At 47.2% G+C, this 27,248-nt stretch overlaps 1 protein-coding gene across 1 annotated transcript in view; it reads left to right on the top strand.

Moving 5' to 3' along the window:
- Positions 1-27,248, top strand: part of UBR4 (ubiquitin protein ligase E3 component n-recognin 4) — a 114,071-nt gene that overhangs the window by 66,331 nt on the left and 20,492 nt on the right. The window contains exons 65-94 of the mRNA XM_056544678.1: positions 211-438; positions 512-590; positions 2,041-2,250; positions 2,333-2,501; positions 4,372-4,516; positions 5,236-5,321; positions 5,591-5,678; positions 5,766-5,959; positions 6,694-6,933; positions 7,018-7,156; positions 9,665-9,790; positions 9,878-10,006; positions 11,234-11,577; positions 11,666-11,756; positions 12,717-12,801; positions 13,778-13,905; positions 16,060-16,189; positions 16,876-17,033; positions 17,141-17,250; positions 17,335-17,476; positions 17,603-17,684; positions 19,324-19,497; positions 19,676-19,797; positions 20,860-21,057; positions 22,044-22,124; positions 22,548-22,635; positions 22,725-22,852; positions 23,279-23,386; positions 23,485-23,604; positions 24,908-25,098. Coding sequence (XP_056400653.1) covers positions 211-438; positions 512-590; positions 2,041-2,250; positions 2,333-2,501; positions 4,372-4,516; positions 5,236-5,321; positions 5,591-5,678; positions 5,766-5,959; positions 6,694-6,933; positions 7,018-7,156; positions 9,665-9,790; positions 9,878-10,006; positions 11,234-11,577; positions 11,666-11,756; positions 12,717-12,801; positions 13,778-13,905; positions 16,060-16,189; positions 16,876-17,033; positions 17,141-17,250; positions 17,335-17,476; positions 17,603-17,684; positions 19,324-19,497; positions 19,676-19,797; positions 20,860-21,057; positions 22,044-22,124; positions 22,548-22,635; positions 22,725-22,852; positions 23,279-23,386; positions 23,485-23,604; positions 24,908-25,098 — 4,313 coding nt within the window. The remainder of the gene's footprint in view (positions 1-210; positions 439-511; positions 591-2,040; positions 2,251-2,332; positions 2,502-4,371; positions 4,517-5,235; positions 5,322-5,590; positions 5,679-5,765; positions 5,960-6,693; positions 6,934-7,017; positions 7,157-9,664; positions 9,791-9,877; positions 10,007-11,233; positions 11,578-11,665; positions 11,757-12,716; positions 12,802-13,777; positions 13,906-16,059; positions 16,190-16,875; positions 17,034-17,140; positions 17,251-17,334; positions 17,477-17,602; positions 17,685-19,323; positions 19,498-19,675; positions 19,798-20,859; positions 21,058-22,043; positions 22,125-22,547; positions 22,636-22,724; positions 22,853-23,278; positions 23,387-23,484; positions 23,605-24,907; positions 25,099-27,248) is intronic.

Here is a 27,248-nt window from a genome sequence, read left to right on the forward strand (position 1 = left end):
CGTCCCGTCATGCCTCCTCATACCTGCACGTCCCCAAAGCTGCTGCTTCTCTTCTGGCATGCTGGGGGTTGTAGTTTTGCAATATCTGGAGGTTAACAGTTTGGAGATCACTGTTGTTAAGTCTTTGGTATTAAATGTTTTATAATCTGTATAAAATGAACACATATTTTTGTGTAGAGGATTAGTCTGTTTACTTTCCTCTTTCTTCAGTACCTGATGATTCAGCAGACACCATTTGTGCGCCGCCAAGTGCGGAAACTTCTCCTGTTCATCTGTGGCTCCAAGGAGAAATACCGACAGCTCCGGGACCTTCATACACTCGATTCCCACGTCCGCGGCATCAAGAAGTTGCTGGAGGAGCATGGGATTTTCCTGCGTGCGAGCGTGGTGACCGCGAGCTCCGGATCAGCTCTTCAGTATGACACCCTAATCAATCTGGTAAGATATGAGACCCGTGTGTTATCTCTGGGCCTCAGAGAGTGCATGGTCCTGACCAGGTTCTCTGTTTCAGATGGAACATCTCAAAGCCTGTGCCGAAATTGCCTCCCAGCGAACTGTGAACTGGCAGAAATTCTGCATCAAAGATGATTGTAAGTGTCTCTCAGATGTTGCTGGTCTATTGTAGTAGTCCCCGAATTGTTGACATCCAGATATATAAGAAACAACTCGCTCTATACTGAGGCTCTAGATCAATGATGTCCAACCTGTAACTCTCCAGCGGTTGCAAAACGACAACTCCCAGCATGCCTGGACTTCCGTTGGCTGTCTGGGCATGCTTGTAGTTTTGCAACATTTGCAGGTCCACAGTTTTATTGTCAACATATTGTTTGTTAAAGGGGAACTGCAGTACATAAATTCTTATCTTAATCCACAGGATGGGAGATGAGTGTCTGATCATGGGGAGTCCGACCACTGGGACCCCCTTCCGTCTCCTGCCTGGCCACCCCGGCTGTCTTCATACACGGAGCGACCTCCACTCCGTGCACTGATTACTATTGACCACTGCACAAAGCAGTGGCCAACAGACCCCCCTCCATGTATCTCTATGGAAGGTCTGACGATAAAAACCTATGTACTGGAGTCCCCCTTAATGCATTTGTGTTAATGTTAATGAACATTCAGAGGATTTTATGGCTTTTGCAAACACATATGCAGGCACTATGCCGTTCTCTATGTAGGTGTGTAGGTTATGTGAAAATAAAACTTAAAGGTAATGTCACCATTTTATTTTTATAAGAAAGTTAAGGCTGAGAGTGTCTCATAGAAAAGCATGGGCACATATGCATAACACAGGCTAGGGGACATGAAAGGGGGAGCCAGCACCCTGAGGAGCAGTGACCTGTCAAGAGACATCTAGTCTGTTTTTTACCACTCCTCGGACACCAACAAAATGGTGACCGTGGAATTGAAAAAATTACACAACCCCCCCCCCTCTCCTTTTGCACATAGACAAAGGAGGAAGGTAGATGGGTGAGGTCTAATTTGCAGCAACCAGAAAAGTTACTTGCTTTTACCAGATTCCTCATGGTGGTCAACAGTGGGAGATATGACAAGTTATTTAATTTTTCATATTTTGTGACAAGTACTTTTTTTTTTAAATATTTCCAAAAATATTTAAAAAATGTGAAAAAATTATTTAACCTGTAAAAATAAATAATAATCACATTTGGTGACAAGTTCCCTTTAATGTTTGGTCACTAGGGTATGCCATCATTTTCCATGCTCAGGGACCCCCCACGAGTCTGATGAAGAAAGGGACTGCAGTATTGCTCCCGAATGTACAGGGAAACCGAGTTCTACTCCTTTCATGTGAATAGAGCCGGCGGCCCCTTCTTCACAGGATCTTTTGGGGTCCCAGAGGTGCAATCCCCCCACCACTCCAATTATAAAATTATGGCATATCCTAACGATACACAATCACATTATAAGCCATATATTCCCCATTATAAATAATTATGTGCATTTATCCTATAACACTAGTTTTAAATGCCTTTGGGTCTCGTCTATCGTTGACTGATAATCTCCTTTGTTTTCCCTCAGCGGTCCTGTACTTCTTGCTTCAGGTGAGCTTCTTGGTGGATGAAGGGGTGTCTCCGGTCCTCCTGCAGCTGCTCTCGTGTGCTCTCTGCGGCAGCAAAGTCCTTTCCCCATCTTCAGGTTCTTCCGTTCCATCCTCAAGCTCTGGTCAGCCTCAAAGTAAGTCTTCAACCAAGAAAAGCAAAAAGGAAGATAAAGACAAAGACAAGGAAGGTAATGGACTTCTGACTGATCACCTCATTAGCCAATCGCTGCTCTGCCGAATCTACATAGTAAATCTAATGGTGTCTTCCAGGGGAGGGGTCCAGTAGTCAAGAGGAGCAGCTCTGCACCGCACTCGTCAACCAACTAAATAAGTTTGCAGACAAGGAAACGCTGATCCAGTTCCTGCGCTGCTTCCTTCTGGAGTCCAATGCTTCTTCTGTCCGCTGGCAGGCTCATTGCTTAGCGCTTCACATCTACAGGTTAGAATAGTGATCGGGACTTGTTCATTTTTTATTTTATTTTTTATAGTTTTGCAAACACAAAATAATACAACAAATCTCCAGAGAGCACCATAAGAGCACCCAAACTAGACCGGATACAATGCAAAGCTCATAGAGACATGCAAACACAATAGCTATACAGCAGCATAAAGATTGAATCCTTAGGTAAAATGATATAAGCCAGGAAATGGGCCAAATATGAAGCCCCTGGAGTAGAACAGCCCAACAATAGACAACAACACAATCACACACCACACATACACCCAAGAGCACCCTCTGTTCCTCCACATAGATGGCAGTAACCACCCACACTTACTGAGGAGAACCCACATGCTCCGAGGGGACAACTGACTCCCCCCAAAATCAACCATGGCATCCACACCTTATCGAACTTTTTGGGGACTGATATACAGGGTTGTTATACAGCGGGACATACTTAGGACTTGTTATAAAGAAAAAATCCTTCTGGATTGTTTTATGCCAAGTTGCTTGGGGCTCGTTCACATCGCTTAAGGGAACTCCATTGCTAAAAGTCGGGAGTGAGCAGAGAAAAAAATACTGCATGTCTGCTAATTGTCTCTGCTCAACTCCCCTAAAATAATGGACACCAAGTCAAGTCAGTTGGACCTGGTGTTGTGCATTGTGCTGAAGGTCTGTTTGGCTCCTGTTTTTTTTTGTGCCGAACTGACCCTAAATGGAATGGAGTTCAGGGGGTGATGTAAACTTGGCCTTAAAGGAAATCTGTCATCAGTGTCATCTGCACTAACCTATTGGTACAGACCAGTAGCTCGGGTGACACTGATGATAACCATGGGTAGAGGGTCTGCACTTTCGTAGATCTTTTGGTGGTGCCAGTGGATGGATCAGTTCCAGAGTATAGTAGAAAAGTGGAAATCCCAGCACTCATCATGAATAGAATGCAGACGGGATTTATTGCATATACTAAGTATAAACAGGACGCGTTTCGGCTCCTGGCAGGGAGCTGAAACGCGTCCTGTTTATACTTAGGATATGTAATAAATCACGTCTGCATTCTATTTATGGTGAGTGCTGGGATTGCTACTCTTCTACTGATTATAACCATACTAGCCTGTCCCCACTCTGTGGACTCTTTCTTTTGCTATCTTCCACTGTTTTTGTTCTGGAGCCGGCTTTGGGCACGGGCAGAGCTTCCTGACATCATCGCTGCTGTTTGCTCGCAGTGGGACCCAGCATGAAACAGCAGTGGTGACGTCAAACACCTGTGCCCATGTCCCAAGCCAGCCCCGGAACGGAAAAGGGCGAACGGAAACGCAGAACAGGGGCAGGTAAGTATGGTTATCATCAGTGTCTCCTGCACTACCTTTCTGCACCGATGGGTTAGTGCAGGTGACATTGATGACAAATTTCCTTTTAATAAAAATAATAATAATTCTTTATAGTGTACACATTCCATCAGTGTGTTTTGTAGTAAGAAACCAGAGTACACAGGGAAAACTCATGCAAACAAGGGGAGAACATGCAAACTCCCTGCAAATGTTGTGAGCTTTCGCAGTATATGTTGGATTGATTTGTTGTAAAGCCCCTTTATCCACTGAATCAGTGTTTCCCAACCAGGGTGCCTTCAGCTGTCCGGACATGCTGGGAGTTGTAGCTTTGCAACAGCTGGAGGCACATTAGTTGGGAAACACTGTGTTGGATTCACTTGTTAATAAAACATTTCAGAGTTCCTGGATGAATTGTTGCTTTAAGGGATCCAAATCGCTCTCCATATTTCGGTCAAGTGACTGTTCTGCCGTCTGATGTTGGTTAGAATATCATTCATCTTATTCATTCTCATTGTTTAAGTTTGCAATGTCTTTTATCTCAGGAATTCCAACAAGTCCCAGCAGGAACTCCTCCTAGATCTCATGTGGTCAATCTGGCCCGAGCTCCCAGCCTATGGACGAAAAGCCGCTCAGTTTGTTGATCTTCTCGGATACTTCTCCCTGAAGACGCCTCAGACAGAAAAGAAGGCGAGTTCTTGGACCTAACCAGTTTCTAATCTGCTAAAGATGATGGCATTACTTAAAGGGGTACTCCGGTGCTTACACATCTTATCCCCTATCCAAAGGATAGGGGATAAGATGCCTAATAGCGGGAGTCCCGCAGCTGGGGACGCCCGTGATCAAGCACGCGGCACCCCGTTTTTAATCAGCCCCCGGAGCGTGTTCGCTCCGGGTCTGATTACGGTCGACCGCAGGGCCGGCAGCGTGTGACGTCACGCCTTCGCCCCCGTGTGACGTCATGCTCCGCCCCTCAATGCAAGCCTACGGGAGAGGGCGTGATAGCTATCGCTATCCTTTGGATAGGGGAGAAGATGTGTAAGCACCGGAGTACCCCTTTAAAGGGGTACTCCGCCCCTAGACATCTAATCCCCTATCCAAAGGGTTCTGCACCTGGCGTTCGTTTAGTGTCTGGTTCAGCGCTGGAGGCTCGTGACGTCAGGGTCATGCCTCTCTCATGATGCTCCCTCCCATAGACTTGCAATGAGGGGGCGTGACCATGACATCACAAGCCTCCACCCCGCATCGCCAGTCATCCAGCACGGAGCGAAGTACCGTAGCTGAGATCGAGGGGGGTCCCACCAGGACCCCTGCGATCAGACATCTTATCCCCTATTCTTTGGATAGGGAATAAGTTGTCTTGGGGTGGAGTACCCCTTTAATTAAAATGGCGTCTCTTGTACTTTCAGTTTAAGGAATATTCCCAAAAGGCTGTGGAGATCCTGCGGACCCAGAACCACATCTTGACCAATCATCCCAACTCCAACATCTACAAGTAAGTGACCGGCTTCCCTGCCCCCATGGCACATGCTTTTATTTATGACCATGGACCATCTGATCAGTGTGATTGCTGGTATACACACCCTACTCTTGCCTTCAGCAGTCCTATAGCTGGGAATGGAGCCTTGGACAAGCCTACATGATTCCTCTCCATTTACTCGAGCCAAGGGACCACCATTCGCACGATCAGTGGGAGATATGTGATAGGTTTTAATCTTGGAAAAACCTCTTGTAATTTTGTTGTTTTCTTCCTTCTTTTCTCAGCACGCTTTCTGGTTTGGTAGAATTTGATGGTTACTATCTCGAGAGTGACCCTTGTCTGGTCTGCAACAACCCCGAAGTCCCATTGTGTGTAAGTACGAGGTTGGGGGGTTATTTGCAGCAGTTTCATAATCTGGGAGGAATCTCTTAGCAAAAACTTTTTTGTTCTTTTTCCCAGAACATCAAACTTTCTTCAATTAAAGTGGACACACGCTACACAACCACACAACAAGTGGTCAAGCTCATAGGAAGCCACACTATCAGCAAAGTGACCGTGAAGATCGGTGACTTGAAGAGAACGAAGATGGTCCGAACCATTAATCTGTACTACAACAACCGCACCGTGCAAGCCATTGTGGAGCTGAAGAACAAGTAAGAACCTAGAGCTTTGTATTATATACAAGGAGCCATCACTGTACCTATCATTGTTTTACTATAGGGGTCGTACTCCGATATGGCCGAGAGGAACAGTGTTATAAAGTGCGGAAGAATTCTGATAATCAGGATATCAAAGATTCCAAACTACTGGGAACTTTTTTTGCATTTGTACATACAGAGAACCCTGTTTACCATAAAATCTCTTTCTCGGAGGATCCATTGGGGGACACAGCACCCACCCATTGTTCTGGTGTCTTTGGTTCAGTTGTCTGTCCAGGGGTTAGTTCTGGTTATTTTTTTGTCTGTGGTTCCTTCATTGCTGGTTTCCTTTCCTTGTCGGTCCTCTCCTACTGCTTTGGGACTAAACTGGTTAGCTCTGTAGAGTCTGTAGGCGGGTATATCCTGCTGGGAGGGGCCGACTTTCTTTTGTTGTCTAGTGTCAGCAGCATATACCCACGTTCTGTGTGTCCCCCAATGGATCCTCCGAGAAAGAGATTTTACGGTAAGTATAAAAAGTCTACTTTTTTTAGGACCCGCAGTATGTTCTATGACCGACCCCTCCCGCCTGCAACAACCTCATTAGCGCCTACAAGTTTTTTTTTTGAGTCCCGCGAGATCCCAATACCAATACAGGGCTCTACTCCCTTTTTAGCAGGACTATGGGTTTCTTCACATTTTGTGAGGTTTTATTAATAATCGCTCTTCTTTCCTCTCATCCTTTGCCCTAGACCCGCACGCTGGCACAAAGCTAAAAAGGTCCAGTTGACTCCGGGACAAACCGAAGTGAAGATCGATCTTCCGCTCCCTATTGTGGCCTCAAACCTAATGATCGAGTTTGCCGACTTCTATGAAAACTACCAGGCGTCTTCAGAAACTCTCCAGTGTCCTCGTTGCAGCGCCTCCGTTCCTGCCAACCCCGGGGTGTGTGGGAACTGTGGTGAAAACGTCTACCAGTGTCACAAGTGCAGGTGAGAGCCGTCTCTACACACACTCAGTATTTATGGTGGTTTGTTAAATTTTTTGCATGATTTTATTTGTGCGTTTCCGTTTAGATCCATTAACTATGATGAGAAGGACCCGTTCCTGTGCAACGCTTGCGGGTTTTGCAAGTATGCACGTTTTGACTTCATGCTGTATGCAAGACCTTGCTGTGCTGTTGATCCCATTGAGAATGAAGAGGATCGGAAGAAGGTGCGGCTGCTAGAACTCAAGGGATTTCTTTATTGGGGGACACCGATACTGATGGGTATATGCTCTTGCCACTAGGAGGCGCTGACACTCAGCAAAAAAAGTCAGCTGCTCCCTGGCAGGATAGATTTTCCATGCCTTAGGCCAGGTATAGACATCCTTCGGCACTGGAAATGTTTAGAACTACATCTACCATGATCCTCTTTCAGCTGAAATTCTGCCAAAGCATCATGGGAGATGTAGTCCAAAACATCTGCAGTGCTGAAGGTTACCTATGCCTGCCTTAGGCCATAAATACCAGATTGGGGGAGGTCAGATTCCTGGTGCCCCCCGCCGATAAGATTAAAGGGGTTGCAGCACTTCGAGTTTCATGGACCCCTCACTTCCTACCAGGCACTGTGTGCATCTAAATTAATAGGACAAGGTGGAGTCCCTGGTACAGACACTAAAGAATGTATAGAGCTTGGTAAAAAGTGAAGAGGCTGTTGCACTTTTACTAGAACTGCATAGACTTAAATCAGTGTTTCCCAAACATGGTGCCTTTAACTGTGGCAAAACTACAACTCCCAGCATGCCCGGACAGCCGTTGGCTGTCCGGGCATGCTGGGAGTTGTAGTTTTGTTACAGCTGAAGGCACCCTTGTTGGGAAACACGGAGTTATATACTTATGGCCTATCCTAAGCATAGGTCATCATTTAAAAAAAAAAAAAAAGCATTAGTTTCATTTGATTAAAGTTTAGATTAAAGTGTTGTCCAGACATGTCAAAAGTTTAAAATCGCACCAGGTCTCGCTCCGGAGGCCTTCTTTCGCTAGTTACAGCTGGGTAAATGTGTGGCAGCGGTCGCCTCACTTCCCGGCTGTCACTCAAATCCGACCCTTTCACTGCATAAGTGAAAATGTCTGATCTGCTGACCGGCTGGGGAGTGAAGTGCTCGCTTCTTGTGCCCTTCACAAGGTTATAACTCACAATAGCATCAAGTCTCAGGAGTGAGACCCAGTGCAGTCTAAATGTTTTACAGGTGAAGAATGTGTCAAAAGTTTAATCAAATGACAATGACACTTTAAGGGTAGGGTCACACTTAGCACATCAGCAGCGTATTTCACGTTGCAGATGCCAGTCACTAGAGCGAGCTCCCTGCTGCGGCCTATTAGCCCTTTGTGTCTGCTCATAGCAGTGGGTTCCCTGCTGCAGATCTACTGCGTGCAGACACACAGGGCTTACCCGGCTGCAGGGAGCCTTCTTCTAGTGACTATCGTCAGCGCATTCCCAGCTCTGTACGCGCTGCATGTGACCCTATACTCCACATACTCCAATCATTTCTATGGGTGCTCCGATGATGCCCAAGTGCTGTCCTCTGGTCTTTTATGCGATCCCATAGAAATAAATGCTCCTCACCATGTCCATTGTTGGAGATCCCGGGGGGGGGGGGTGTTATCGATCAGACCCCCTGTGATCAGCTACTTATCCCCTATCCTGTGGTTATGGGATAGGTTAGTTTTTGCCATAGTTCTCCTATAAGGACTCTTCCGATTGTATGTAATCGCTAATATTAGTTTCCAAGGCTGGTCCCCCATATCTATATGCGTCTGACATACATTCAATGTTTGCTATATTTTAATTACAACAAGCATTGTTTGATTAGTTGGATATGATAATATAGAAAAAGGGAGGGAACGGTGCAATTAAAACTTAACTTTTATTATATAGATAAAAGTTCACCAATTTGTGTGAACCCACATACCTAAACAATTAAAACTAAGAAAAAGTGCCAGCCAAAGCCGGTTTCACCGGACGTAAATTTTGAATTAATATGAATTATAGCACAAGTAGCACCAGGAGGCGACAATAGCTCCCTTAATCCCGGCGCGTTTCTGCCACGATCGGTGGTCTCTTCAGGGGAATATGAGGTTTTCAAACCAAACTTCTATAGAGCCATTATAATATACAAGGGTAGTACTTATCTGACCAGAGTATATGTCCAGATAGAGATAACAGCACAAACTCATATACTACATAGAAAGTAAACAAACCATATAGTAAATAGCCACACTATTTGGATAAAGACCCCTATGCTTGTGATGTACAAGCACCCTAGCGTGGGTATAATGGGGCAGATCACAGGGCTGCTCCGGATGATATCCACCTGGTGTCAATGATGCCCGGCAGCGCAGCGCTGAGAAGCCAGATAGGCGGGCATCATTGACACTGATAACATGTAGTAGATAACATTTGTAGTTTTTTGGATATGATAAGAGAACAATACACGTTTGCCATCACTGACAGCAAGCAGAGATCTCGGAAATGTTCAGTTGAAAGACTAAGCCCTGTTGGCTGCTCCTATATAACCTGCTCCCCTCCCATTAATGTATCTCATTGGTCAACAAATTATAAATCCATACATGTGACTATTCATTTACCTCCCACACACAGATTGTAGTAGGAGGTAAATGGCTGCTGTAGGAGTCCATGGTTGTGCTGACTTCATGGCTGTCATACTTCTCATATATAGGCGGTCACCAACATCAACACCCTGCTGGACAAGGCGGACAGAGTCTATCACCAGCTCATGGGTCACAGACCGCAGCTAGAAAACCTTCTCTACAAAGTGAATGAAGCCGCCCCGGAGAAGCCGCAGGTATTCATTGCTTCTGACATTCCTTCATAATTCTCCCTTTTGTCTTCAATCATTTGGCGTCACTTTTTATCTCTTCTCCCCCAACAGGATGATTCTGCCAACGCCGGAGGAATAAGCTCCACGTCCGCCAGCGTGAACCGCTACATCCTGCAGCTGGCCCAGGAATACTGCGGGGACTGCAAAAACTCTTTTGATGAACTTTCTAAAATCATCCAGGTAATAGACCTAGTGAAGTGATGTATTGTGAGGAACGTTTGTTGTTGTTAGGGCTGCACAATATATAGCACCACGATTCTTGTGCTATGTCGATATGGACCCCCCCCCCCCAGCAGCGGCCCAGCACCATATCACACACACAGGCTCTGGAGCTCGGCCGCAACCGGAAATCAAATGCTAAGGCAGTGTTTCCCAACCAGGGTGCCACCAGCTGTTGCAAAACTACAACTCCCAGCATGCCCGGACAGCCTTTGTTTATGTAGAGCAGTGTTTTGTAACCAGTGTGCATAACTACATCATCCTGCATGGCACCCTGGTTGGGAGACACTGATTTAGAGTGACAACGGATAATTCTGGGTACTTAGCTTTTTCATTTTATAAAATCCCCCTCCAAATCACAGTACCATTTATGTAAAGGAGATTTGAATAAGTCTTGTTCACATGCTGCAGCCGTTGGCTTCCCGGGCATGCTGGGAATTGTAATTTTGCAACAGCTGGAGGCACCCTGGCTGGGAAACACTGCCACCATACAATGCTCTTATCCTTATGAATTTGCTTATATTGTCTTAAACGGTGTTTCCCAATCAGTGTGCCCCCAGCTGTTGCAAAACTACAATTCCCAGTATTTCTTAGGACAGTATTTTCCAACCAGGGTGCCTCCAGCTGTTGCAAAACCGCAACTCCCAGCATGCCCGGACAGCCAACGGCTGTCCGGGCATGCTGGGATTTGCAGTTTTGCAACAGCTGGAGGCACCCTGTTTGGAAAATACTGTCCTAAGAAATAATAGGGGCGCGGGGGAAACATTAAAAACCCTTATGCTCACATAGCCCGTTCCCTGTAAGTTTGCTGCAGATCCTGTGCGGTCCCGATGTCTTCTCCATGCTCCTGACAACCAGCTTGTCTTGGGACCTTTCCCGTTCAGCCTATCGGTGGCCGCAGCGGTGTCATGTGTCAGGCCCGCGCTTGGCTAAGCAAGAAGGTCCTGTAAGTCCCATAAGACACCTGACCGTACGGAGGAGAACGGGATCTGTGGGGGGAATAGGAAATTAGAGGTTAGGGCATGAAATGGGGGAGGATTAGACATGAAATCAGGGGATTTCACCATTTATATCGAAATCGCAACATTTACCTCCTATAATTGCATTTACGCATTTTCTTCCAATCGTGCAGCGATAGTTGTTGTTCTTGCAGAGTTTTCTGATTCTTGGAAACCTGTTTAATTTCAGAAAGTGTTCGCCTCCCGGAAGGAGCTTTTGGAGTATGATCTGCAGCAGAGAGAAGCCGCCACGCGATCCTCCCGCACCACGGTACAGCCCACGTTCACTGCCAGTCAGTACAGAGCCTTATCGGTGCTGGGCTGCGGCCATACATCCTCCACCAAGTGCTACGGCTGCGCTTCTGCTGTGACCGAGCATTGTATCACTCTGCTCCGTGCCCTGGCCACCAACAGCACCATACGGCACATCCTGGTGTCACAAGGCCTCATCCGAGAACTCTTTGATTACAACCTGCGCCGTGGCCCCGCCTCCATGCGCGACGAAGTGCGGCAGGTCATGTGCCTGCTGACCAGGTAGGATCTCATCACATCTTTCCTAATCTGTTAGTTTTTGTGGTTTTTTGTTTTCCTTTATTTATTGGTCCATTTTACCATTTTCCAGGGACAATCCAGAAGCCACTCAGCAGATGAATGACTTAATTATTGGAAAAGTATCAACGGCCCTTAAAGGGCATTGGGCCAATCCAGATTTGGTAAGTCGGACAATTTACTCGTTTATAACCATTTACAATCAGGTCTTTTACAGATCAGTAATGGTCCGATCAGTCCCCCCCCCCCCCCCCCCCCTAAAATGAAAGGTTCCCGTACCTTTTCGGCTTTGTCGTCAAGCAGGAGCTGTGCAGAGAACTACATCTCGGTGCCATGGACATAAATGGGCCTTTGGCGCTAAGTTAGGGTGGTACCATGTAAATGTTATATGAATTATTGGTAAAAATGAATAATCTTTAGGTCACTATATTCAGTATTCTATTAAAATGCCTTTAATCCAGCATTAAAGTATAGGATAATTCCTTCTAAAAACAGCACCACCCCTGTCTTCAGGTTATGTGTGGTATTACAACTTGGATCCATTCACTTCAATGAACTGGGCCGCAATACCACACTCTGCCTGAGAACAGGGGGTGGCGCTGTTTCCATTAGAAATCAGCTCTGTTTTCCGATTTCTGGACAGTCCCTGCAGGTCTTACCTTTTGGACCCTTAGCTGTATGCAGAATGGGGGATCCCCGTCATTACATCCAGGCTGGAAATGAATGGAAAGGTGACCATGTGCAAATCTCCTTTCCTTTACTATATAAATTACAGAGACTGAGTGTTTTTCTTAACTCCCATAGAAGTGAATGGATGGAGCTGTGGGACCCCCATCTATCAGACATTTAGTGGGATTACCACTTTAATAGGATCCCGTTCAGGCCAAGTTATCAGACGTTCCAGGTTACTGAAAATTTCTGATATCTACTGAGTGACTTTATTTTAAATCAATGTATTGTGTCTAAAACAGTGTCTCCCAACCAGTGTGCCTCCAGCTGTTGCAAAACTACAACTTCCAGCATGCCAGGACAGCCAACAGCTGGAGGCACACTGGTTCGGATACACTGCTCTAAAATGTTGCAATTCCTGTTATAGTTTTAAATAACGTAACTTTGTATTCCAGGCCAGTAGTCTACAGTATGAGATGCTGCTGCTTACGGACTCCATATCCAAGGAGGACAACTGCTGGGAGCTTCGTCTGCGCTGTGGTACGTACTAAACCACATGATATAGAACAGTGGTCTTCAACCTGCGAACCTCCAGATGTTGCAAAACTACAACTCCCAGCATGCCCGGACAGCCAAGGGCTGTCCGGGCATGCTGGGAGTTGTAGTTTTGCAACATCTGGAGGTCTGCAGGTTGGAGACCACTGATATAGAAGATGTTCTGTATCCTATTGTTCATGCAGAACTTAAAGGGGTATTCCAGGAAAAAACTTTTTTTTTTTTAATATATATCAACTGGCTCCAGAAAGTTAAACAGATTTGTAAATTACTTCTATTAAAAAATATTAATCCTTTCAATAATTATCAGCTGCTGTAGTTGAGTTGTTTTCTGTCTGGCAACAGTGCTCTCTGCTTTCATCTCTAGTAGAAGAGGTTTGCCATTGGGTTTTTCTTCTAAACTGGGCGGTTCCCGAGACAGGTATCATTAGAGAGCACTTAGACAGAAAAGAACAACTCTACTTGAGCAGCTCATAAGTACTGAAAGGATTAATATTTTTTAATAGAAGTAATTTACAAATCTGTTTAACTTTCTGGAGCCAGTTGATATATAAAATTTTTTTTCCTGGATAACCCCTTTAAGTTCTGCATGAACAATAGGATACAGAACATCTTCTATATCAGTGGTCTCCAACCTGCAGACCTCCAGATATTTAAAAACTACAACTCCCAGCATGCCCGGACAGCCGTTGGCTGTCCAGGCATGCTGGGAGTTGTAGTTTTGCAACATTTTTTTTTTTTTTCCCTGGATAACCCCTTTAAGACAGACAGAAGTGACATTATTATGCTGTTGTATTGCAGAAGCACGAAATAGTGTTTATGGGGGGGGGGGGGGCGCATGAGTCCGCACTGTCCTGACAGGAGCAGGGCCTGTGTGTTTAATCATATGTATGTATATATATATATGTATGTATTGTCATGTTCTTTGTATATTTATTTTAACCTGTTCTCCACCTCACAGCGCTGAGTCTCTTCCTGATGGCCGTGAACATCAAGACCCCCGTAGTGGTGGAGAACATTACATTAATGTGCCTGAGAATCCTACAGAAGCTTATTAAGCCTCCCACCCCAACCAGCAAGAAGAATAAGGTAAGACCAGCGTTAGTCCTTGGGATAGTCCTTTTATTATAATGTATTCTTTCTGTGCCCCTTTATTATATACTGTTCAAAAAACTAAAGGGAACATAACCAACACAATGTAACTCCAAGTCACTGACACTTGTGTGAGATCCCACTGTCCACTCAGGAAGAACACTGATTGACAAGCAATTTCACATGGAACAGACAACAGGGGGAAATTATAGGCAATTAGCAAGATAACCCCAATAAAGGAGTGGTTCTGCAGGTGTTGACCACAGACCACTTCTCAGTTCCTATGCTTCTTGATGTTTTGGTCACTTTTGAATGCTGGCGGTGCTTTCACTCTAGTGGTAGCATGAGACGGAGTCTACAACACCCACAAGTGGCTCAGGTAGTGCAGCTCATCCAGGATGGCACATCAATGCGAGCTGTGGCAAGAAGGTTTGCTGTGTCTGTCAGCGTAGTGTCCAGAGCATGGAGGCGCTACCAGGAGACAGGCCAGTACATCAGGAGACGGGGAGGAGGCCGGAGGAGGACAACAACCCAGCAGCAGGACCGCTACCTCCGCCTTTGTGCAAGGAGGAGCAGGAGGAGCACTGCCAGAGCCCTGCAAAATGACCTCCAGCAGGACACAAATGTGCATGTGTCCACTCAAACGGTCAGAAACAGACTCCATGAGGGTGGTATGAGGGCCCGAGGTCCACAGGTGGGGGTTGTGCTTACAGCCCAACACCGTGCAGGACGTTTGGCATTTACCAGAGAACACCAAGATTGGCAAATTCACCACTGGCGCCATGTGCTCTTCACAGATAAAAGCAGGTTCACACTGAGCACATGTTACAGACGTGACAGAGTCTGGAGACGCCGTGGGAACGTTCTGCTGCCTGCAACATCCTCCACCATGACCGGTTTGGTGGTGGGTCAGTAATGGTGTGGGGTGACATTTCTTTGGGGGCCGCACAGCCCTCCATGTTCTTGCCAGAGGTAGCCTGACTGCCATTAGGTACCGCGATGAGATCCTCAGACCCCTTGTGAGACCATATGCTGGTGCAGTTGGGTTCCTCCTAATACAAGACAATGCTAGACCTCATGTGTCTGGAGTGTGTCAGCAGTTCCTACAAGAGGAAGGCATTGATGCTATGAACTGGCCGCCCATGCCCCTGAATCCGATTGAGCACATCTGGGACGTCTCGCTCCATCCACCACAGACTGTCCAGGAGTTGGCGGATGCTTTAGTCCAGGTCTGGGAGGACATCCCTCAGGAGACCATCCCCCACCTCATCAGGATCATGCCCAGGCGTTGTAGGGAGGTCATACGGGCACGTGGAGGCCACACCCACTACTGAGCCTCATTGGGACTTGTATTAAGGACATTACATAAAGTTGGATCAGCCTGTAGTGGGGTTTTCCTCTGTGATTTTGAGTGTGACTCCATATCCAGACCTCCATGGGTTAATGATTCCCATTGATAATTTTTGTGTGATTTTGTTGTCAACGCATTCAACTATGTAAAGAGGAAAGTATTTCATACGATTAGTTCATTCAGATCTAGGACGTGTTATCGCAGGGAGACCTTTATTATTTTTAGCAGTGTATAATACAATCTCTCTGTACCCTGTATATATATATATATATATATATATATATATATATATATATATATATATATTATTCCCTTTCTGTGCCCCTCTATTATATAATACAAGCTCTCTGTACCCTGTATATATATATATATATATATATATATATATATATATATATATATTATTCCCTTTCTGTGCCCCTCTATTATATAATACAATCTCTCTGTACCCTGTGTATATATATATATATATATATATATATATATATATATATAATGCCCTTTCTGTGCCCCTCTATTATATAATACAAGCTCTCTGTACCCTGTATATATATATATAATGCCCTTGCTGTGCCCCTCTATTATATAATACAAGCTCTCTGTACCCTGTATATATATATATAATGCCCTTTCTGTGCCCCTCTATTATATAATGCAATCTCTCTGTACCCTGTGTATATATATATATATATATATATATATATATTATGCCCTTTCTGTGCCCTCTATTATATAATACAAGCTCTTAGAGCCTAGTATACAGGTTCCATGTTCTCGGCATCTTTTTGTTTATATTTCAGGACGTTCCAATGGAAGCATTAACTACAGTAAAGCCGTACAGCAATGAAATCCATGCACAGGCCCAACTGTGGCTGAAGAGGGATCACAAAGCGTCATATGAAGCCTGGAAGAAATGTCTCCCAGCCCGAGGTAAGATGGCCGAATGCTACACACATTTAACCTTATGTTCACTTATTCGTAATAGATACAGAGTGGGCACATAATGGTTATGGGTGCGGGGGGGCACATAATGGTAATGGGTGCAAGGGGGGCACATAATGGTAATGGGTGCAAGGGGGGCACATAATGGTAATGGGTACCTGGGGCGGGCGGGGGCACATAGTGGTTATGGGTACCTGGGGGGTGGGGATCACATAATGGTAATGGGTACCTGGGGGGGGGCACATAATGGTAATGGGTATGGGGGGATCACATAATGGAAATGGGTGTGGGGGGGGGCACATAATGGTTATGGGTGCGGGGGGGGGCCACAATGGTAATGGGTGCGGGGGGGGCACAATGGTAATTGGTACAGGGGGATCACATAATGGTAATGGGTACGGAGGGATCACGTAATGGTGCGGGGGGGCACATAATGGTTATGGGTGCGGTGGGGGGCACATAATGGTTACACAATGGTAATTGGTACAGGGGGATCACATAATGGTAATGGGTTCAGGGGGAGGGGATGGGTCACATACAGATGTAAAGGTTCAATTGACAATCATTGGGTGCAGTTATACAGTTCTATCATGAACAGCGGTTACATTGTAGTGAATGCCCTTGACGTCTGATTTTCTATACAAGCTGCATTTATGGTTTCTTTACCTTTACAGGTGTAGACAACAGTGGTAATGCACCAAGTAAAGCTGAGCTGCGGCAGATGTATCTGCAGGAGAAGTATGTGTGGAAGTGGAAACAGTTTTTGAGCAAGAAAGGCAAGAGGACGACCCCGCTGGATCTGAAACTGGGACATAACAACTGGCTCAGACAGGTGAGGGCCGTCTCTTGTTACCGCTGCGTTCCATGTCTATTTTCATCCTCATTTCTGTCTTGCACCTTTTAGTATTTGGTGTTAACCCTTTTGCCTTTCACACCCAGGTGTTGTTCACCCCGGCCACACAAGCCGCCCGTCAGGCCGCGTGCACCATTGTTGAGGCGCTGTCATCCATTCCGAGCCGCAGACAGCAGGTCCTGGACCTTCTCACCAGGTGGGTGTTGTAGGATATATTCTCATTATTATGGGATATATAAGATGTCCGTTCTTGTGCTGACATGAGGCGGTTTACTTGCAGCTATTTGGATGAACTCAGCGTTGCTGGAGAATGTTCTGCAGAATATCTCGCTTTGTATCAGAAGCTCATTAAGCCCGCTCATTGGAAGATCTACCTGGCAGCACGGGGCGTGTTACCGTATGTTGGGAATCTCATCACTAAGGTAATGGATTCCGCTCAGAATCCTGACCATACGCCATATTCCAATGTAAATGACAGGGTATTCCGACAATAGGGCCCTCAGTTATTCATGGATTCTTATACATGAACGTGTTCCCTCTTCCTTTAGGAAATTGCCCGTCTTCTGGCGTTAGAAGAGGCGACGCTCAGCACAGACCTGCAGCAGGGATATGCTCTGAAGAGTCTCACAGGTAAGACATTAGGACATGCTCCTGTGATATTCTTCGGGTTTTAACCCCTTAAAGGGGAACTCCGCTGCCCCAGCGTTCGGAAGCAGGCTGCAGGGGTCATGACATCACAGCCATGCCCCTCGTGACGTCACGCCATGCCCCCCATAGACTTGCATTGAGGGGGTGTGGTGTGACATCCCTGCCACCTGCACCCGGGTGCTGCACAGAGATTGAGGGGGCAGTTTCCAATGGCGGGACCCCCGGGATCAGACAACTTATCCCTATCCTTTGGCTAGGGGATAAGTTGTCTAGGGGGCGGAGTACCCCTTTAACAATAACGCGTCTTAAAAGACAGGATTACACAGTGCTGGGCGGTATGGCCTAAAATGAATATCATGGTATATTTTTTTATCACGGTATTACCGCCTGTCCCCCACCCCGCGTGCGGGGTCCCTGTGCCCACTAGCTGTGTCAAATGTGCCCCCCGCGAGCGCGATCGCTACCATCACCGCTAGCGGGGTCCCTGTGCCCACTAACTGTGTCACAAGAATGCCGAGCGCGGCTCTGTTCCCCGTCCCTGTCAGCTCTCAGGGTATGGGAACAGATTTAAAAGCCTTGCGCGCAGCTAACGTAGCTCCTAGCGCTGCCTACGTTAGCCCTACGCTATTAGTGTAGTGCTGCGCCTGCGCAGTACTACGTTAGCCGCGCAAGGCTTTTAAATCTGTTCCCGTACCCTGAGAGCTGACAGGGAGGGGGAACAGAGCCGCGCTCGGCATTCTTGTGACACCGTTAGTGGGCACAGGGTCCCCGCTAGCGGTGATGGTAGCGCTCGCGGGAGGCATTCTTGTGACACCGCTAGTGGGCACATGGATCCCGCTAGTGGTGGGGATTGATCGTGCTCGCGGGGACACTGGCTGACAGGCGCAGTGGGGGGACATAGTAAATGGATTCGCTTCTGTTATTTGGCCACAGAAGCACACTGGGACAAGTAAGGGCGCCGCGCTGGGCTCTACAATTCATCCGGAGGGTGGGGGAGGGGCCCGACCGGTATAGCGGTATGGGCAAAAATCCATACCGTGGGAGAGAAAAAAAACGGTATCCAGTTCATCCCGGTATACCGCCCAGCACTAATTACACACAGGACCACTGTTAGGGCAAACTTATGGCAATTGTTTGCATTATTTGTTAGCCCTGTGATGTGTTTACGTTAAAATATAAATTGCTGAAATATTCATGGCCATAAATTGTACCAAAACAAAGGAGAATTTGTCCTAGATCCACATGACAGGAGAGGAGTATGTGATTATTGGGGTGCACCCCATTTTCATGATCACTAAAGTGGTCCCAGGGGTCAGTCCCACCAGTCCTTGGTAGCGGTCCTGTGTATAGGTGATACATTTTGGTCTTTTGACCTGTTTAAAGCTAAGAAACTCCTCAGGGGTTTACAGGGAGTGACCAGTTTTGACTATTTCTTTGTCTTCCCATTGACTAGTCGATTGCAGGTATCAGTCCCTGCGGTCATCCCTTTGTAGACAAATCATTATTTTTTGGGAAACGTCCTTGAGAGTGAGAGTCAATAGTGGTCTCAGGGGACCCATCCTGTGACTGTGCAATATCCAAGTTCTGACATAATGTCACATTTGCCTCATCTGACCCTCAGGTCTCCTCTCTTCCTTCGTGGAGGTGGAATCCATCAAGCGTCACTTCAAGAGCCGCCTGGTTGGCACCGTGCTTAATGGTTACCTGTGTCTCCGGAAGCTGGTGGTGCAGAGAACCAAGCTGATTGATGAGACCCAGGACATGTTACTGGAGATGCTGGAGGACATGACCACAGGTAACCGCTCACTCTCCTCCATTACTATGACTCATGGCTTTGCGGGTTTCTTCAGAGACCTCTTCATCATGCAGATAAGCAATTGTGGTCTGATGCTTCTATTGAATGTAACAAAGTTCTTGGTATAATGCGATGATCCACGTTCACTATAAGTATCTTGTTTTCTTTCTTCCTGCAGGTACCGAGTCAGAAACAAAGGCTTTCATGGCCGTTTGCATTGAGACAGCCAAGCGGTACAGCCTGGATGATTACAGGACGCCTGTCTTCATATTCGAGAGGCTGTGCAGTATCATATACCCGGTGGGTGGTGGGAGGAATTACGTCTCATATCTATCTGTATCAGTGTTTTCAAAACAGTGTGACTACAACTCCCAGCATGCCCACACAGCTAAAGCTGTTCGGGCATGCTGAGAGTTGTAGTTTTGCAACAACTGGAGACATATTGTTTGAAATACACTAATCTATATCATTGTTTTCCAAACAGTATGTCTCCAGTTGGTCCGGACAGCTAAAAGCTGTGACTGTGCGATATCCAAACAATGGGATATTGGAAAACAATGATATAGAAATGAGAGAGATCAGTGTCTGTCTGTTGTGCCTCGTGTCTGTCTGTTGTGCCTCGTGTCTGTCTGTTGTGCCTCGTGTCTGTCTGTTGTGCCTCGTGTCTGTCTGTTGCGCCTCGTGTCTGTCTGTTGCGCCTCGTGTCTGTCTGTTGCGCCTCGTGTCTGTCTGTTGCGCCTCGTGTCTGTCTGTTGCGCCTCGTGTCTGTCTGTCGCGCCTCGTGTCTGTCTGTCGCGCCTCGTGTCTGTCTGTCGCGCCTCGTGTCTGTCTGTCGCGCCTCGTGTCTGTCTGTCGCGCCTCGTGTCTGTCTGTCGCGCCTCGTGTCTGTCTGTCGCGCCTCGTGTCTGTCTGTCGCGCCTCGTGTCTGTCTGTCGCGCCTCGTGTCTGTCTGTCGCGCCTCGTGTCTGTCTGTCGCGCCTCGTGTCTGTCTGTCGCGCCTCGTGTCTGTCTGTCGCGCCTCGTGTCTGTCTGTCGCGCCTCGTGTCTGTCTGTCGCGCCTCGTGTCTGTCTGTCGCGCCTCGTGTCTGTCTGTCGCGCCTCGTGTCTGTCTGTCGCGCCTCGTGTCTGTCTGTCGCGCCTCGTGTCTGTCTGTCGCGCCTCGTGTCTGTCTGTCGCGCCTCGTGTCTGTCTGTCGCGCCTCGTGTCTGTCTGTCGCGCCTCGTGTCTGTCTGTCGCGCCTCGTGTCTGTCTGTCTGTCTGTCGCGCCTCGTGTCTGTCTGTCTGTCTGTCGCGCCTCGTGTCTGTCTGTTGCGATATTGACAGGAATTCATGTACTGATCATATGTTGTGTCTGTTCATTAGGAGGAGAATGAAGTGACCGAATTCTTTGTGACCCTTGAGAAAGACCCACAACAAGAAGATTTCCTCCAGGGCCGAATGCCAGGGAACCCGTACAGCAGCAATGAGCCAGGAATCGGACCTCTCATGAGGGACATCAAGAATAAGATCTGCCAGGATTGTGATCTAGTTGCCCTGCTAGAGGATGACAGTGGGATGGAGGTGAGTAGATCACTTAGTGACATGCCAAAATTTCTCCGTGGGGGTCTGGGTGCCAGGATCGCCACCTATCCCTAAAATGAGGTAACAAGCTTTCTGCTGAGTGATGTCTGTCTCTGTAGAAAGTCTGTGAGTCGGTGTGTTCAGTGAGCAATGGGAGACCACACTGGGGAGGCCACAATGGGGAGGCCACACTGGGGAGGCCACACTGGGGAGACCACACTGGGGAGGCCACACTGGGGAGGCCACACTGGGGAGGCCACACTGGGGAGACCACACTGGGGAGACCACTTCTGTTCATTGCCGGAGGTCTCAGATCAAAGACCCCGCCAATGAAAACTTCTGGGACGTTTCTATGACATCAGAAAATTTGTTTAAATGGGTACTCTGCCCCTAGATACCTTATCCCCTATACAAATGACAGGGGATAAGATGGGACCCCCGTGATCTCCCTGCTGCACCTGGCATTAGTTTAGAGCGTCAGGTGCAGGGCCGGAGGCCTGTGATGTCACGGCCGCGCCACGCTTATGACATCACGGCTATGCCCCCTCAGTGCAAGTCTATGGGAGGGGGCGTGGCCGTGACGTCACAAACTGGGCACAAGCCTTCGCCCCGCGTCGCCAGTCATCCGGCACGGAGTGATGATTGCTCTGTGCACCCAATGTCAGGGGTGCTTAAAATGTAAGTGTGTATTAAAAGGGTACTCCGCTCCTAGACATCTTATCCCCTATCCTTTGGAGAGGGTATAAGATATCTAGGGGTGGAGTACCCCTTTAACACACACATTTTAAGCTTTTTTGGAATCTGCACTGCTTATCTTCAGCAATTCTGCTTCCTGTGAATATGATGTTTAAAGCTTCACTTACATTTTCAGTGTAGCTTTATTTTAGTTTTTTCTTGATTAGTGACTGCTGCTCTAGGACATTGCGGCGTAAGAATTATTTTCAGTCCAGTAGTACCAATATCTTAACCTTTTTGTCTTGTTCCAGCTTCTAGTGAATAATAAGATCATCAGTCTAGATCTGCCGGTGGCCGAGGTGTACAAGAAGGTTTGGTGTCCAACCAATGAGGTAAGGCTTGTTCTGATCTGTATAGGGCAGCCTTAGCCAATCATAGCTCATCTCACACTGAACTGCTCTTGGCTGTGTGTAGCAGAGTGAGGGAGGAAGTTCTCCCCTTTATGGCTTCACATGATGTCACACCTGCTGGGGAACGCCCCTTCCCAGTCTGTGAATCTGACTGAGCAGAAAATACAGAGCAATATCAAGGTAGAAAACTAACAGATAATGCAAATAAATGCAGGGGGTGGTTTATCATGATGGGGGCAGTAAACTGGGGGGATTATAAAATATAACAAGATCATGACAGGTTCTCTTTAAATATTTTCAGGGTTGTCCCTACACGATCTCATGGCCTTTATTAGTGGTCTTCCCCCTGCAGCCTCCTCCATGCCCTGATAGACACTTATGTTGCCGTTTTCTTCCTTGTTTCAGGGGGAACCAATGAGAATAATCTACAGAATGAGGGGTCTTCTAGGAGACGCAACAGAAGAATTCATTGAGTCGCTGGACTCCACCACAGGTAGCATTTATAGGGGAGGAAATAGTTAGACATTGAAGTTTTTATAAACTGGATGGAGAACGAATTGTTATTTGTGTTCTTATTTTAAGACGAGGAAGAAGATGAGGAGGAAGTGTACAAGATGGCGGGAGTCATGGCTCAGTGTGGTGGACTGGAATGCATGTTGAACCGTCTGGCCGGCATCAAGGACTTTAAGCAGGGACGTCATCTCCTCACGGTCAGTCTCTTGGCTTACATGTGGGTGTGTTGTTGACTTAAAGAGGTACTCCGCCCCTAGACATCTTATCCCCTATCCAAAAGCAGACATCCGGTGCACGGAGCGAAGTTCGTATGACTGGTCATGCGGGGCGGGGGATCGTGACGTCAAGGCCACGCCCCCTCAATGCAACTCTATGGAAGGGGGCGTGCATAGACTTGCATTGAGAGGGGCGTTGCCGTGACGTCACGAGCCTCCGGCGCTGCACCCGAAGCTCTAAATGAATGCCGGGTGCAGCGGGGAGATTGCAGGGGTCTCCAGCTATGGGATCTTATCTGATGTCTGTCTCATAAGATGTCTAGGGGTGGAGTACCCCTTTAAGGTTTGCAGGAGTTTACGTGTCATGGATGAGCTTTGTGCATTGACTTTACTCGTCCTCGTGTACAGGTCCTTCTGAAGCTCTTCAGCTACTGCGTCAAGGTGAAGGTGAATCGCCAGCAGCTGGTAAAACCCGAAATGAACACCCTGAATGTAATGCTGGGCACCCTGAACCTGGTAAGACCCCAACTGACTGGTGTAGAATTGTAAGTAGAATTAGCTCATGTAGAATTAGGAGAAGCCGTTCTGTGACTTATAGTCGTCTTTTTCTCCAGGCCCTGGTGGCAGAACAGGAAAGCAAAGATAGCGGCGGCGCGGCTGTAGCTGAACAAGTGCTGAGTATCATGGAGATCATACTGGACGAGTCCAATGCTGAGCCCCTGAGCGAGGACAAGGTGAGAGGCATCAAGGTTCTTGTATCCAGCAGCCATTAAAGGTTCACTACTATATGTTTTTATTGGTAGATTGATATGATTTATGGTAAACCTCTTAACCTCTTTATCAATGGAACCTCAAAATTGCTTAAAGGAGTACTCCGGGATAGGAAAACCTATCCCCTATCCTATCGCTGGGGCCCCAGCAGTCAACGGCAAGGGGGCGTGTCCGACCACTGCATGATGCGGCAGCCGACACGCCCCCTCAATACATCTCTATGGGAGAACTGGAGCGCTGCATTCGGCAGTCTCCACCTCTGCCATAGAAGTGTATTGAGGGCATGTATTTAACCCCTTAATGAAGGAGGATGTATATTTACATCATACGCCGGCACCCGCGATATGACACCGCGTCATAACTGGACGGTCCCAGCAGCCATCAACAGCCGGGACCCACGGCTAATACCGGACATCACCGATCGCAGTGATACCCGGTATTAACTCTTCAGACGCGGCGATCAAAGTTACCGCATCTGAAGTGAAAGTGAAACCTTCAGGTGTTTTGTTGGTGCTGTACATCCTTACAGCCACTAGGTGGCACCACAAACTTACAAGAGATCTGCTGCAGCCTCTCAGTGCTGGCCGAGCGGCGCGTATGACTGACATGAGTGGAGTATTCCTTAGGTCGGTTTCACACCACGTTTTTGCTATACAGTTCCCGTATACGTTTTCAATCTGAAAACCGTACAGAACCGTATTGAAAACCGTTTGCATTGACTCTCCGTTGAAAACCATACGCCAAAAGATGCATCAGGTTGTGTCCATTTTGCATCCTGTATGGGTTTGTCAGTTTTTTTCCCGTATCTAAAACCGTATCCTAGCACGGTTTTTGGTGTTGGTGAAAAACCGTATTGAAACATATACGTATTTTTATTTTATTTTTTTTTAACATGGGAACCGTACAGAACAATATGTGCGTACGGTTGCATCTGGTTTTCACCATATGGTTTTTGACTTTGCACAGTTTTTTTTCTTGGGATTTTAATCAAACAAGTGAAACTTTATTCATAATGAAATGAACAGTTAAAAATTTATACGTTTTTTTTCTTAAAAAAACGAATGCAACCGGACATCATTTTTCAAACCGTATATGGATTAAAATTTGTACACACATTTTGATAGTTTAGTCAGGTTTTAAGGAATCCGTTTTTTTTTTTTAAATCAAAAACCTGATACGGGAACTGTACTGCAAAACGTGGTGTGAACCCAGCGCACATTACTTGTTCCCGTCAGCTGATATGACATTTAATTTCTTCATTCTCAGGGGAACCTGCTGCTCACCGGGGATAAGGATCAGCTGGTAATGCTGCTCGATCAGATCAACAGCACATTTGTGCGATCGAATCCCAGTGTCCTGCAGGGCCTGCTGCGCATCATCCCGTACCTGTCCTTCGGAGAGATGGAAAAAATGCAGATTCTGGTGGATCGCTTCAAGCCGTACTGCACGTTTGAGAAGTAAGCCTGGTTCTTAGGACCTTATAGTTAGAGTGGCCCTAAAATGGGCAGCATCACAAATTCATGCCAAGATGGAGAAATCATTCAAGTATCTGCTTGAATCATTGGGTCAAACACAGGACTGTGGATAAATACTGCTCAAGGGGCTCCTAAGGCCGTATTCACACTGTTTTTCAGGTGTATTCTGCTCCTAATTATACAGTGACCCCCCCCCCCCCCCCTAGCATATGATCACTCTCAGAGGCAGCATCAACATACGATGCTTTTGTATGTCGGGGCCATCGCATAAACGGCTATCCCTCAGCGCAGACTGCTTCAGCTGCCACCGGATAGCCGTTTACGGTGCCCAGTGTGGTCCACTGACGATCACTTACCTGTCCTCGGGGCTCCGGCGCGTCCTCTTCGGGAGCCCTGCATCATCGGCGCTCTCCTCCAACGTCATCACGTCGCTGCGCACGCCGTCCCGTCATCCAATAGGAGCGGCGTGCGTAACGACGTGATGGCGGCGACGGAGAGCGAGGCTGCCGGGTAAGTAGAAGCCTTGCCGGAGCGTTGGGGACACCACGAGGACGCGGCGACAGCGATGGACGGCGACATCCAGGGCAGCGGTGACGGGTCCGGAGCGGCGGGGACACGTGAGTATAACCCTCCAATGCCAGTGGTCTTCAACCTGCGGACCTCCAGATGTTGCAAAACTACAACTCCCAGCATGCCCGGACAGCCGTTGGCTGTCCGGGCATGCTGGGTGTTGTAGTTTTGCAACATCTGGAGGTCCGCAGGTTGTAGACCACTGTCCTATACTTTACATTGCACTGATCCCTCAACATGCGATGGCTTCAACAAAAACGATGGTCCATTTGGAACTGATTCCCACCGTATGTTGAGGGACCACTGTACATATAAGGGCTCGTTCACATTGCCATCGGAATCCACTATTCGGAGTTCCCTCAGCAATCCGGTCAAAACGATGGGAGTTTATTGGAGAAAAAATAGTGCAAGCTAAATTCCTGTAAAATTACCAGATCACTGACGGACCCCATGCAAGTGAATGAAGTCCATCGGGACCCGGTACTAGCCGTTTGCATCCGACACATTTCTGGGTCCAATCAGCTCAAAAAAAGAAGAAGAAAAAAGCTGATTGGACCCGTGACAGGTCGGATGTGAACCTAGCCTAATATGCCTAATTTTACCAGTGCATATTCAGTGTGTAAGTGGCAACCTATCCATTCTGTCTGTATTATGCACACATTACATGTCCAATGATAAAACATTCATAATACATGTGACGTACATATTAAATACCAACCTGAAAAACAAATATGTAAAAAAAAAACTATTTAAAATAAGCATAAAAACGGTTATAAATGAAATAATGCCCTGAAGAATGCACAGAGAACGTGTAGATCAGAAGCATTTCTGCCTGAATATTCCTGTTTTTATACTCATGTTTTGCACCATGTGAATGTGGCCTTAAGATAATTGCTTGGATTTGCAGTGGTCTTCAAACGTTGGACCTTCAGATGTGGCAACACTATAGCTCCCAGCATACCAGACAGCCAGATGATATCTAGATGTGCTGGGAGTTGTAGTTTTGCAACATCTTGAGGTCCATAGTTTGGAGACCACTGACCTAGACTCTAAATCTAGCGGCACTGCGTATGAAGTTTACAGTCTAGGTCCGTTTGGTCCTGTGGTCTTCCACTTATTGCAAATGTTCAACTCCCAGCACGTCCAGAAAGCCAACTGCTGTCGGTGCATGCTGGGAATTGTAGTGTTGCAACATACGGAGGTATTTCAGGACTTAGAGGAGATCTGCAGCCACAGGATAGGGGATAAGTATCTGATTGAGGGGACCCCCCCACAATCTCCTGTATAGGGGCCCCAGCTCTCCCAGGCAGAAGGCGTGTCGGTCGCAACATGAAGCCCCCTGCATGTATCTCTATAGGAGAGGTGAAGTTCGTGCATCCCGCCTCTCCCATGGAGCAGTATGGAGGGGACGTGTCCTTATCCTCAGTGAGAACAACACGCCCAATAGCTGCACAGAGCCGCGGCAGTGCCAGATACGAGAGATCACTGGGGGTCCCAGCAGTCAGACCCCCCTCAATCAGACACTTACCCTGTGGATAGGGGATAAGTGTCTAAGACTGCAG

Source organism: Hyla sarda, chromosome 10 (genome assembly GCF_029499605.1).
Source record: "Hyla sarda isolate aHylSar1 chromosome 10, aHylSar1.hap1, whole genome shotgun sequence".
Taxonomy (NCBI): Eukaryota; Metazoa; Chordata; class Amphibia; order Anura; family Hylidae; genus Hyla; species Hyla sarda.